The sequence below is a fragment of the Ranitomeya variabilis genome, chromosome 6, assembly GCF_051348905.1.
Source record: "Ranitomeya variabilis isolate aRanVar5 chromosome 6, aRanVar5.hap1, whole genome shotgun sequence".
NCBI classification, from domain to species: Eukaryota; Metazoa; Chordata; class Amphibia; order Anura; family Dendrobatidae; genus Ranitomeya; species Ranitomeya variabilis.
In genome coordinates, this window is record NC_135237.1 from 268,233,554 (window position 1) to 268,247,175 (window position 13,622).

Genomic DNA, 13,622 nt, shown 5'->3' on the forward strand with positions numbered 1-13,622 from the left:
CTTATTGTTTTCACCCACTAGGAAACCCCTTCCATGGTCCATGTAGAATGATGCTGCAAAAAATGCCCCCATACAGAATAATGTCCTCGCATTCCTCCACCTATACTGTACGACGGTCCCTCAACCCCCCCCCCCCACCACCACATGGTATGATGGCCTCCATAAACCGCCATACAATATGATAGTCACTGCAGCCCCCCATACAGTATGGTGGTAACCACAGCAACACACACACACACTCACTCTGATTGCTCCATACAAAGTATTAGGCCTTTATAGACCCCACATAGTATGATGGCTTCCACAGCGCCCCACATAGTATGATTTCCCCCACTGCTTTCTCATAGTATAGTGATGGTCACCATAGTCCCCCCACAGTATGTTGGTTATCACAACCCTCCTAATACACAATATATAATATACTTTGCATGACATGCATGAAAATGTGAACAGATCATGCCACAGAAAAGTTCCTAATTTTGTACACCTTACATAGTATGTAGTTTTGAAGGGGTCTAATAATAAGGATATTGGGGCATGATGTTTCCATACGGCCCATAATTAAAACTTTACACAGTGCTCATCAGCTAAATGAGTGATACAATTCACCTATAGCGCAGACTGTCTTGTTGGTTATACACATTTTTTTTTTTTTTTTTTTTTGCTTCCTAATATTCTGGACATTCATGTTTTGTTTTTTTTGTTTTTTTAAAGGGTATTCCCATATGTTACATTTATGTAAGACAAACATGGAAGCACGCAGCATGAAAAGCACCAGGTGGTTTGATTGGGATGTTTCAATGAAAGGTGGGGGGATTAGCCTCTCACCTGGAAGGGTTGTGCACCCCTGCACAACTCCGGTAGCGGATGTCTCCCCGTGCACTCCTGCATGTTGCTCCGGGACCGCTCCTGTGCTGTGCTTCCTGGTCTGCTCACGTGGGCCCAAGATCCAGTCACGTGATGCCACTTCACAGGATGTGACATCACTTCAGGTCCTGTTGCCTGGAGATGAACTCTATGGCCCCAAGCTGCTCCAGCCACAATCCCTTAAGGGGAATGTAAATGTTTTTTGGAAATGCTTTCATCCCATAGGTCACTACCCCTATTTAATGTTTCACTTCCTACACTGTGTAAATACACCTGAGGAAGGTAGCAGTCCGCTGCTGAAACGCATAGTGGTTCAATAAAAAGTTTGTTTACCACTAATCTATTGCAGTGTGCTCTATAGCCATAGCGCTCCTTAAATTGACCACACTTCTTCCAAAAAAGTTACATTTATGGCATATTCACAGTATAACACCAGTGGGACCCACATCTATCTTAAAAAAACATGGCTGGCGCACACTGCGGTCAGTGAAAAAGTGGTCAGATCTCCCATTCATTTATATATGCATTCTTACCACATCCTGAATAAAAGCAGCTCCAGATGGGGCCCATGGATACCTAAGCTACTGCAATGCCCTGCACATGGGGTAAGAGACAAAGTGAATCACAAGAACAATACTTCCTTTCTAATTGAATGTATTTGCTAATTATATTATTATTATTATTATTATTACACCTACTAAATATTGGGGTAGGATCTTGGAGATGGGAATACCCCTTTAAGATCTTAATTTTGAAAAATGTGTCCAAGTTAATACACTTAAAAAAAAAAAAAAAAAAAAGCAAACGTATGATCTGTATTGTTTTCTCTTTATCAGCAATGTTTCTGATTTTTTTTTTTTTTTTTTAGGGTTTAGCGGACTCTTTTTTACATGTTCTTTTAAAAAAAATTAACACTGGAAAGAAGTCATTGAAAAGTGCATGTCTTCAGGCTCTATGCAGAGTGTATGTGGGTTTGTGTCGTCAGCTTGGAGACATTGAAAGGGCAAGAATTCTTTGCTATAGCATAATTAAAGAAGGTAGGTTCTTTTTTATAACTTGTAACTTGTAGTCTTGGTATATTGCTTGCTATAAATATACAAAAAATATAAAGGGAATACTTAAACAGAATATAACTCCAAGTAAGTCAAACTTCTGTGAAATCAAACTGTCCACTTAGGAAGCAACACTGTTTGACAATCAATTCCACATGCTGTTGGGCGAATGGAATAGACATCAGATGGAAATTATTGGCAATTATCAACACACACTCAATAAAGGAGTGGTTCTGCTGGTGGGGACCACAGACCACATCTCAGTACCAATGCTTTCTGGCTGATGTTTTGGTCACTTTTGAATGTTGGTTGTGCTTTCACACTCGTAGCACGAGATGGACTCTACAACCCACACAAGTGGCTCAGGTAGGTAGTGCAGCTCATCCAGGATGGCACATCAATGCGAGCTGTGGCAAGATGATTTGCTGTGTCTGTCAGCGTAGTGTCCAGAGGCCGGGGGTGCTACCAGGAGACAGGCCAGTACATCAGGAGATGTGGAGGGGGCCGTTGGAGGGCAACAACCCAGCAGCAGGACCGCTACCTCAGCCTTTGTGCAAGGAGGAGCAGTGCCAGAGCCCTGCAAATGTGCAGATGAAAGCAGGTTCATACTGAACGCATGTGACAGAGTCTGGAGACGCAGTGGAGAGCGATCTGCCTGCAACTTCCTTCAGCATGACCGGTTTGGCAGTGGGTCAGTAATGGTGTGGGGTGGCATTTCTTTTGGGGGCCGCACAGCCCTCCATGTGCTCGCCAGAGGTAGCATTACTGCCATTAGGTACCGAGATGAGAACCTCAGACCCCTTGTGAGAGCATATGCTGGTGCGGTTGGCCCTGGGTTCCTCCTAATGCAGGACAATGCCAGACCTCATGTGGCTGGAGTGTGTCGGTTCCTGCAAAATGAAGGCATTGAAGCTATGGACTGGCCCGCCCGTTTCCCCAGACCTGAATCCGATTGAACACATCTGGGAGATCATGTCTCGCACCATCCACCAACGTCACGTTGCACCACAGACTGTCCAGGAGTTGGATGCTTTAGTCCAGGTGTGGGAGGAGATCCCTCAGGAGACCAACCGCCGCCTCATCAGGAGCATGCCCAGGCATTGTAAGGACATCATACAGGCACGTGGAGGCCACACACACTACGGAGCATCATTTCCTTTTCTTGAGGCATTTCCACTGAAGTTGGATCAGCCTGAAACTTCCATTTTCCACTTTGATTTTGAGCATCATTCCAACTCCAGACCTCCGTAAGATATTAGTTGTGATTTTCGTTGATCATTTTTAGGTTTTATTGTTCTCAACACATTCCACTATATAATGAATAAAGATTTATAAGTGAAATATTTCATTCAGTGATATCTAGGATGTGGGATTTTAGTGTTCCCTTTATTTTTTGAGCAGTGTATTTTGTTAATAGAAAGTGGTTAGGAAATTAGCTTTCTGAGGCAGTTACCAGCTTTAACTTTTAATATTTTTTTTGTGTGTGTGTGCTTGTACAGATGTAATTTTTTGTTGGCAGACATAGGGGCCATCATAAAGTCTTTGGCTACTATGACAGTCCATTGACAACCCACTATCTCTTTGAGAGGTGACAACGGTAATACCCTTCCTTTGTTTAACTGCATAAATGCTGCAGTTGGTAAGGTGTTACACAACAAGGGTTCAGGTTCATCTCTGATTGGGAATCCTGGTGGCACATTACAAGTCCGCCCCTGCTCTGTAATGTGCCGCTCCTGAGCCTGCTGCATACAATTTCCTATATCTTCGTTTTTGCCCCTCTACATTCTACTGTAGCAGCCATATCTTTTGATTTTCTTTTTTTCAGTGACGTGGTGTATGAAGTTTTTTCATGCAGAAGAAATTTTATTTTTCAGCAATGTTTGTGGGTACTTAAAAATACTATGCAATTTATGACCATACTTTTTTGATGCCACTATAGAAAAGGTTTTTTTTTCTACTGTTTACGTTAATTTTTCAGGTTATTGCAAGTGGTATAGCTAGCCAACATGTATGGGTTTTTTTCATTATGTAATTTAATGTATTTTCTTGTGCGCTCATGTACTTAGAAGTGATGTGGGTTTTTTGTTACCGACCTCTGTCCTATCTTTAGTAGCAAGGTCGATCTGTCTGCTTGGGCCTGTTACCTCCTCTATGCCTAGCAGACCTCACGTGTTGCTAATGGTTCTAGTCTCTACATGGCGCTCATTCTTTTTTTTTTTCCACTTGTTTAGATTTTCCAGAACCCGATAAACTGCTCCTGTTTATTATTAGTTCATGGAGTGATATCTTGTCCCTGCACGGAGTGGTCAGTAAAGCAATTCAGGCAGTCCTTAAAATCCTGGCAAAAGAAGATGTTGGTTCTTGTCTGAGTGCTTACCTGAACTGGGAAAAGGTAAGTGTTGGCAGATTTTTTTCTGCCAATTCTGTTGTAGATTGTAATAAAAAAAGACCTCCCCAATGTGTATTTTTGTTATTCTGCCTTCGCAGTCTCCAGTTTCTTGGTTTGGTGTGTCCATGCTGGCTGTGTATACAAGCTCTGTTTCCAGTTTTGGCAGCTTCCTGTGCTGTTTTTCTAACTGCATTCCTCATGCTCACAGCCAGTGCTAGTGCTGCCCTGCCTAAGCTCCTGTAGAAAACAGACCATATTTCAGCAACGTTTTTCACTTGCTCTCAAAGAAGTATTCAAGTTCAACCATTCATCAAAACTGACTGTGCTCGAGGCAACTCCTTTATACCCTGAAATTGTTAGAGATGTCGTCCATGTGGCTACCGCTTTGCCACCAACCCAAGTTAGTGTAGAGAGGTTGTTCTCTAGCCTTAAAAAAAATTAGGTCAGAGTTGAGGTAATCTATAAAGGAGGATCTTATGGAGGCGATAATATATCTCAGAACAAATTCATATACTGCACAAATGTTATTCAGCACGTTTTTGTTGAAAACTTTTTTTTACACTTACTGCATAGTGTTTAATAAATTGTAAATATGAATGTTTTTTGTTCAAAAGTTGTATTCCATTAAATATATTTTATGTTCTATCTAAATGGCTTGATTATTATATCATAATAATGATTAAAAGCCTGATGTTACCATTTTACTGCAGTAATTTTGTCACTTAAACTTAAACATCATGTATGAGGGACGTGGAGTCGGAGTAGATATCATGGATATTGAGGAGTTGGGAGTCGGAGATTTAACCTACCGACTCCACAGCCCTGCTTTCCAGGCACATGACAGCTGATTTATACAGCTGACATGTGCCCGCAACAGCCACGGGTAAAATCGCGATCCACCCGTGACTGTTAACTAGATAGATGCCACTGTCAATTTCTGACAGCGGCACTTAACTTGCGCTTACCGGAAGCATGTCGCTAATCAGGCCTATCGTTGACCTCGCATAATCGCTGGTCACCGAAGGGTTGGCATGATGACCAGAGATCTCCAGCAGACCTCTATGGTTGTCATTAGGGTTGAGCGACTTTTATTTTTATAGGATCGGGTCGGGTTTCACGAAACCCGACTTTCTCAAAAGTCGGGTCGAGTGAAATCGGCCGATCCTATAAAAAAGTCGGGGTCGGCCGAAACTCGAAACCCAATGCAGTGCAATGGGATACTATGGTTCCCAGGGTCTGAAGGAGAGGAAACTCTCCTTCAGGCCCTGGGATCCATATTTAAGTGTAAAATAAAGAATTAAAATAAAAAATATTGATATACTCACCCTCTGACGCGCCCTGGTAGTAATTGGCATCTTCCGTTCCTAAGAATGGCGCTTGAAAGACCTTTCGATGACGTCACGGCTTGTGATTGGTCGCGGCGGCCCACGTGACCTTGTTGCTTGTTGTGATTGGTCGATCAGCGGTCACGTGGGCCGCCGCGCCCAATCACAAGCCGTGACGTCATCGAAAGGTCCTTCAAGCGCCATTCTTAGAAACGGAAGATGCCGTTTACCAGCGGCGATGTCCAGGCTGCGTCGGAGAGGTGAGTATATCAATATTTTTTATTTTAATTCTTTATTTTACACTTAAATGTGGATTCCGATACCGAGTTCCGATATCGCAAACATATCGGAACTCGGTATCGGAATTCCGATACCAGATTCAGAAGATCGCCGACCTCATGGCCGACCCCACACAGGGGTCGGGTCGGGTTTCATGAAACCCGACTTTGCCAAGTGTCGGCGACTTCTGAAAATGACCGACCCGTTTCGCTCAACCCTAGTTGTCATCGCTGGATTGCTGTGAGCCCCGCCCCTTGGCCGGCTCTCATAGCAAGTGATCATGTCTGCTACACACAGGCGATCGAAGAGCTACATCTTCTAGTCTCCCAAAGTTAGTAAAAATATAAAAAAAAATATAAAAGTTCAAATCACCCCCTTTTGCTCCCTTTTGCTTCAAAATAAAACAATAAAAAAAACAAATATACACACATTTGGTATCACCGTGTTCAGAATTTCCAGATCTATTAATATAAAAAAAGAATTAAACCGATTGCTAAATAGCCTAACTAGAAATAAATTTAAAGCATCAGCATTACGTTTTTTTTGTCCCCGCTACATTGCAGTAAAATGCAATAACGGTTGATCAAAAAATCATATTTACATCAAAATGTTATAAACAAACTCGTCAGCTTGGCGCGCAATAAATAATCCGTCATCCAGCCCAAGATCACAAAAAATGGAGATGCTACAGTTCTCGGAGAATGGCGCTTTTTTTTATTTTTTTTTAGGCAAATGTGGGATTTTTCTTCACTACTTAAATAAAAATGAACCTAGACATGTTTGGTGTTTATGAACTTGTAATGACCTGAAGAATCATAATGGCAGGTCAGTTTTAGCATTTAGGGAACATGGTAAAAAAAAATGTGGACTTGCACTTTCACCGCAGTTGGAATTTTTTTTTTTCCTATTTTCCAGTACATGATATGTTAAAAAGAGTGGTGTTGTTCAAAAGTACAACTTGTCCCCCAAAAAACAAGCCCTAACATGGCCATATTGACCAGAAACTAAAAGTTATGGCTCTAGGAAGAAGGGGAGCAAAAAACAAAAACATGGTAATACCTCTGGCTGTGAAGGGGTTAATACCTGCTGGCTTCCTTGATGGCTCCTCTTTTGATTAGCAGGCCTGATGCTACATTATGTGTGTCATGCCGTAATAATGACATTGCACCAGGCCAGATAATCAAAAGGCATCACAGAAGAAGGCAGATTTTCTTACAAGTAGAGATCTAAAAAGAAAAATGTAATGTTTGGGTATACGGTTATTGTTATTCACTGTTCGAGTATTATGACAGGGTCACTGGCTCAGTGTATGAGGGGAGATATGTGTCACTGTGCATATTAGCGTCATTGATGTGAAACCAGGATATTTTTCCTCCAGCACATTAAGAGTTGAAAGGGTTGCATACATGGGCTGGTATTATGTGGGCACCCATAGAGCGGTTGGGAGGGTGCTTGCCATATCTCCACTTGCAGAGCTGACAACATGTGTACTGACAGGACCAGGGATGATGTCAGTCAGGTGATCATCATATGGTCTGGCTTAAAGGGGAAGTTGCCACCAGTTTTCTTGTAGTTTGTTTTTTTGTGAAATTAAGATTAAAATAGTAATTAAAATGTATTCATGCAATATTTGCACGGTTTGCAAACATTTCTATATGAAAAGTATTATATATTTTCTTACAAATATATATAATTACCACTAGGGGGAGCATTTTCCGTTTTAGACCTCAAGCAGCTATAGTAAGACTTACCAGCTTTACTGGAAAATTGGGGCAGTTACTGCTGACATCACCATTTCCCTCCCCTTTTGGGTGGTCTAGTATCCCTGGGGCAGCGCCATTTTGTGGGTGACTGCCCTGTGATCTGCTATCACCAGCAGTTACTGTTTCTCTCTCTCTCCCTCAGTCTCTCTCTTACCCAGATTACATGATTCTCTCATCGCCCTCTACAAGTTCACTGCAGACCTGCAGCTCCTTATCTTATCTTACGAATCACATCTCCTGCCCAGCAGCTGACAGCTCTTGTTTCGATAATGGTACACTGTTTCTCCTTGATGTCTTTGCAGTCTCTGATACTCTGCCCCGGCTTTTCTCCTGCATTTTACTCCTGTCAATCTAGGTTCTGTTATGCTGGAAGCAGTAGTGCTTATGTTAATAGATCCGAGGGCTCCATGAATATGGCGGCAGAACACTCCTACTACTGTGTGAATTGTGCAGCCCACAGAGGCATGCCAAGTTCACAGCAGTGACAGTTCCATTACAATAGATAGGGTAGGAGTCTGTCTATTATCTCCTATGACCATGGGGTGCCGTATTATAACACTGATAGTGTCGTGCTGCTACTGTGAATGCAAGATGTCAGCCCCCAGTGCCTTATTTAAACTCCTATAACATATGAAATATGTTTCAAATGCAATCAAAACTTGGTTATGACAGCATGATATGCTACATTACATTGATTTATTAATGATCTACAGACATGGTACCTTCCCTTTAAAATAGCTTGTCTAGAGAGTCAGTGTGTGTTGTCTTGGGAGAGGAGGAACTCCCACATGGCTTCAGGAGGAGCTGAAGACAATGTGCTACCTTTGGGTGAATACTGCAGGGAAAGAACTCTTTTGGGCTGTATCTTTGTATTATTTTACCATTATGCCAGAAAGGCTCTGCTTATTTTGCTGAACCCTGCTAAGGTTTTATGCTGCCCATAATAAAACCAGCAGGTGATCTACAACTAAAACCTTTCCTGTGTCTACCTTGTGAAGCAGCTGAGTGTGTCCACCCCTCACAGTATGTGTGTGTATGTATGTATGTAAAGTGTATCAAAACACAGTAGAAATGAGCCAACCATGAAGTTCACTCAAAGTGCAGTGAAAAAATCAATAATATTTATTAATTACAATGGTATCTACTATATAATTGTCTAAGGGTCACTTCCGTCTGTCTGTCCTTCTGTCTTTCTTTCTGTCACGGATATTCATTGGTCGCGGCCTATCTCTGTCATGGAATCAAAGTCGCTGATTGGTCTCGCCAGCTGCCTGTCATGGCTGCTGCGACCAATCAGCAACGGCCACAGTCCGATTAGTCCCTCCCTACTCCCCTGTAGTCAGTGCCTGGCGCCCGCTCCATACTCCCCGCAGTCACCGCTCACACAGGGTTAATGCCAGCGGTAACGGACCGCGTTATGCCGCGGGTAACTCACTCCGTTACCGCCGCTATTAACCCTGTGTGACCAAGTTTTTACTATTGACACTGCCTATACAGCGTCAATAGTAAAAACATCTAATGTTAAAAATAATTAAAAAAAATAAAAAATCATATACTCACCTTCCGCCGCCTTTCCCGCTCCTCGCGACGCTCCAGTGACCGGTCCATGCAAGCGGCAGATCCGGTGCTAAGGATGGTCTGCGAGAAGGACCTGACATGACGTCACGGTCATGTGACCGCGACGTCATCACAAGTCCTGCGCGAGAAGGACCTGCCGTGACGTCACGGTCATGTGACTGCGACACGGTCATGTGACCGCGACGTCATCACAGGGCCTGCGCGAGAAGGACCTGCCATGACGTCACGGTCACGTGACCGCGACGTCATCACACCCTGGGACCGGAAGCTGCCGCCTGCACCCCATACAGGCGACAGAACTACAACGCGCCTTCGGAAGGTGAGTATATGTTTATTTTTTATTTTTTTTAACGGGTGACATACGTGGCTGGGCAATATACTACGTAGCTGGGCAATATACATGGCTCTGTGCTGTATACTACGTCGCTGTGCAATATACTACGTGGCTCTGTGCTGTATACTTCGTCACTGGGCAATATACTACGTCACTGGGCAATATACTACGTGGCTCTGTGCTGTATACTACGTCACTGGGCAATATACTACGTCACTGGGCAATATACTACGTCACTGGGCAATATACTACGTGGACATTCATGTTCTAGAATACCCGATGCGTTAGAATCGGGCCACCATTTAGTACAGGTTATAATAGGAAAACCAAATCAATGTACACAAAAATTTCAATAAAAACGAGGCCGCACACCCAGATGAGAAAATGGCCATAAATGATAAGATGTAAACCGGCCAATTACAAAGTGCCAGTAACAATGTGAAGGTTATAATCAATAAAGTGCACACTAGAAGTTATGTGGAATGGATGTCATGTTGATAAAGTGCTTAAGTGCAAATAAACATCTCTAGTGAGGCAAAGTACAGGAGGATGTTAACATGAATCCATGGTGTGGATAAGAGCAATGTTAGATAGTATGCTGGCACAATAAAACAGCAAGAGTGCTGTATAGCATAGAGAAGAGATCAAATAATGGTATGTGGAAATCAAGCCATAAGTGGAAAAATTATGCTGCTTAGGCATGTGGTATGGATCTCTCTCTCTCCTGGATGGTGTCCTCCCCAACGTGCATTTCGGCATGCTGTCTAGTGGAGAAATAGACTTTTATTTCATTATGTTAATGATGTCTTCAAGGCTCTGGGGCGTATTGTGCATGGAAGAAATCCCTGCCTCTGCTCTCAATTATACTATCACCCCCTCCTCCCATGCATGTCACACTGACCTGTGACATGCAGTTGTGGCTCCAGAATCCCGCTCTACAATCTTCCTTTCTTCTCTCTATGGTCAGTGTATTCAGCGTTCTTGTGCCCCGGCGCCTGCGCACAAGAACTGCACCATAGAAAGAAGTAATAGGTACAGACTGTCGAAGTGCAGGGTGCATGCGCGGGATTCGAGCACCATAGCTGCACATCACGGGTCAGTGTGATGTGCATATGGGAGGAGGGTGATAGTATAATGAAGAGAGGAGGCAGGATTTCTTCCAGGTACCACACGCCCCAGAGCCTGGAAGAAATCATTAGCATAATGAAATGAGTCTATTTTTCCACATCTAGACAGCAACTATAAGGCAAAAAGGTAAGACTAGACTAACATTTCTATTACCTGCATGCCCATAGTAATAGCTGAAAAGTTGTCCCAGGGGGTGACAGATTTCCCTTAAATCAAGACCATCTTGAGAGAAGTGTCAACAGCACGTCAATCCAACTGCAAGTGTCAGATTGCCTACTTTAAACAGTTATGTAAGGTATACAGTGTGGTAGATCGGCTCACTCGGCTGCACACAGAGGTAGACACAGGTACACTGCAGCTTTTAAGAACTTACTTTGGTTTATTGTATGCAGCATAAACCAAGGTGTAGTAACGAAAAATACAGCCCTCTGGGCAAAACAGGAAAACAAAACTAAATCGTGGCAGAACAAATATAGTCCTTCTGTGAGCGGTGTTCTTCCCTCTCACGGCAGGCAGAAAACACACTGTTCAGGTTTACAAGTCCCCGCCACACTTTCCTGGAGTGCTCCTTCTCCAGGCACATGCTGAACACTGAAAGCTCTGTCCGTCAGCCATTTAAGCCCAATCATGTGACTCCTCAATCATTTGACTGATCACATGATCTTGAAATCACACAGGTCCTGTCAGGGCTGTGCAGGTGGCGATACGGTGACCCTGCTTCCACTCGCTCGGTGGAGGTCCACTAAAACCAGCCCATAATATAACCCTCATTTAATCTTCTCAACACATAGTTTACTGGAGGAAACTACTCTGGTTTTACATCACTGATGCCATCATGCGCAGTGACGCATACCTCCCTTCCATCACTTCATCAGTGAAGCTTTGCCTGTGCAACATCGGAGTAGCACTTGCAAGCTTTAAAGTAAAGGGAAAGCATGCTCTCCTTGCCTGAAAAACAGGCTACCTCTGACACTGAAAAGGTGGCCAGTAACCTAGACAATGAACAGTAAACTATAAAATTAAAAATCCCTCTGTTCTTGAATGAAGAGGATTTTTCATAAGCTGTAAATTGCAGTGTTATGTCTTTACAAGCATTTTGTCAAACGGTTTGGATGTTACTTGGAAAATGCATTGTCAGCTATTAAAAGGTAAAGGAAGGATGATCGTAAAGGCTGCAAGTCACCCAACTTTTTTTTTCTTTGCAGTGCCCACCCATGAGCACGAGCGTCCTTCTGAACAGTGTACTTATGGCAATTCAACTTTATCCTGATGTCAAATTTCATCAGAGTGAGAAATATGGAGAGGATTTGACAGACAGCGTCTGGGAATATGTGTTCGCTGTTGATCTCTTGTGCAGCTACCATAAATGGCTTTGGACCCATGAATATGTAATAAGGTACTAAAGCTTCTCCCTTTCATAATACTATGGCATGGCTTGTATGCACAGCATACAAATAAGTATAGGTGCTTGAAGACTGTTTAGGGTTAGGCACTTTCTCAAGGCAGGCATTCATTATATGTTGCTAACTATAAATGGATATATATATATATATATATATATATATATATATATATATATATATTATATGTGTGTGTGTGTATATAAGCTCGCTTTTCCTTGTATTACTCGTTTCTTGTGGCCTTTTTTCAAGGAAACTTAGGCTATGTGCACACGTTTAGGATTTCTTGCAGAAATTTCCTGAGCAAAACCAGACATTTCCTACAAGAAATCCGCATGCGTTTTTTTTCGCGTTTTTGATGCGTTTTTTGTGCGTTTTTTTCCTGAGCTTCCCAATGCATTAGATAGCGGGAAAAACACTAAAAATCCGCAAAATTAAAGAACATGCTGCGTTTTTTACCGCGATGCTTTTTTCACGGAAAAAAAACGCATCATGTGCAGAAAAATTGCGGAATGCATTCTAAATGATGGGATGCATAATGTATACTTTTTTTATGCATTTTTATAGCGAAAAAAACGCAATGTGTGCACACAGCCTCAATGTAAAGAGTATAGATTCTGAATTCAGATGCTTCTTGGGTATTAGAAAGATTCACAAATTCAAATGTAATAAGCCCCAAAATTGTGGTTGAGGCTGGAGGCATATGCTTATCACATATTTGACAATTAATGATGCCCATCCTTCAGTCTCTTAGCACAGTGACTCCTGCACACCACGTGACTTTCTGACTTCTGTTATGCCAGTGATTTCTTGTGTTGAGATGCCTGCTGTAATACCAATCTTCTGAGCTGCCGCGCAGCAGACCCAATCAAACCAAAAGCTGCACAGCAGAAATGGAGGAAATAAAAAAGGACTAATTTTCAGTATATGTTAATAATTGGTAAATGTCACTTTCCCATCCAGTGATTTGGGTATTTAAAATGAACAAATTTGCAAGGGGCTTGTCTCACAAACTAACCACGATTTAACCTATTCGTGACATAAGACCTGATTGCATGTCATGATGAGGAAAGGGTTCCCACAAATTGATGGTACAGTTGCTTCATGGCGATCATGCAGGCACATAAGCTGTGCCTGCACAGTCGCCACCAAGATCTCAGCTTAAGTGATGGCCAAGCTCCGCTCACACTTCCCCAGGCTATTTAACTCACTAAATGGTGCAATCAATAGAAATCACAGCATTCAGAAGGCAAGGCGGCTCTTTTTACCAACTGAACAACACCCCCACAATGTAATCAGGAGCTGCTAATGGTATTCATGTCAACCGGTCAAATATTGACCTCTAAGTCTGCCGTCTACAGTGGCCTGTTAGGCCATGTGCACACGTTCAGGATTTGCTACAGATCGCTTGGAAAACTTTAGCATTCTGTAAGCTAATTACGCTTGCAGAATGCTAAAAAACCCGCGAAAAAAACAGAAAAAAAAACAAAAAAAAAAAATGCGTATT

General features: G+C 42.6%; 1 protein-coding gene and 1 long non-coding RNA gene across 2 annotated transcripts in view; both read left to right on the plus strand.

The window, feature by feature from the left end:
* The window catches only part of LOC143782298 (uncharacterized), a 906,302-nt gene that overhangs the window by 363,195 nt on the left and 529,485 nt on the right, over nt 1-13,622 (plus strand). The gene's annotated exons all lie outside the window — the stretch shown is intronic.
* ICE1 (interactor of little elongation complex ELL subunit 1) overlaps nt 1-13,622 on the plus strand; it is a 137,539-nt gene that overhangs the window by 99,452 nt on the left and 24,465 nt on the right. The window contains exons 15-17 of the mRNA XM_077269611.1: nt 1,736-1,904; nt 4,151-4,311; nt 11,921-12,111. Of these exons, the coding sequence (XP_077125726.1) occupies nt 1,736-1,904; nt 4,151-4,311; nt 11,921-12,111 (521 nt within the window). The remainder of the gene's footprint in view (nt 1-1,735; nt 1,905-4,150; nt 4,312-11,920; nt 12,112-13,622) is intronic.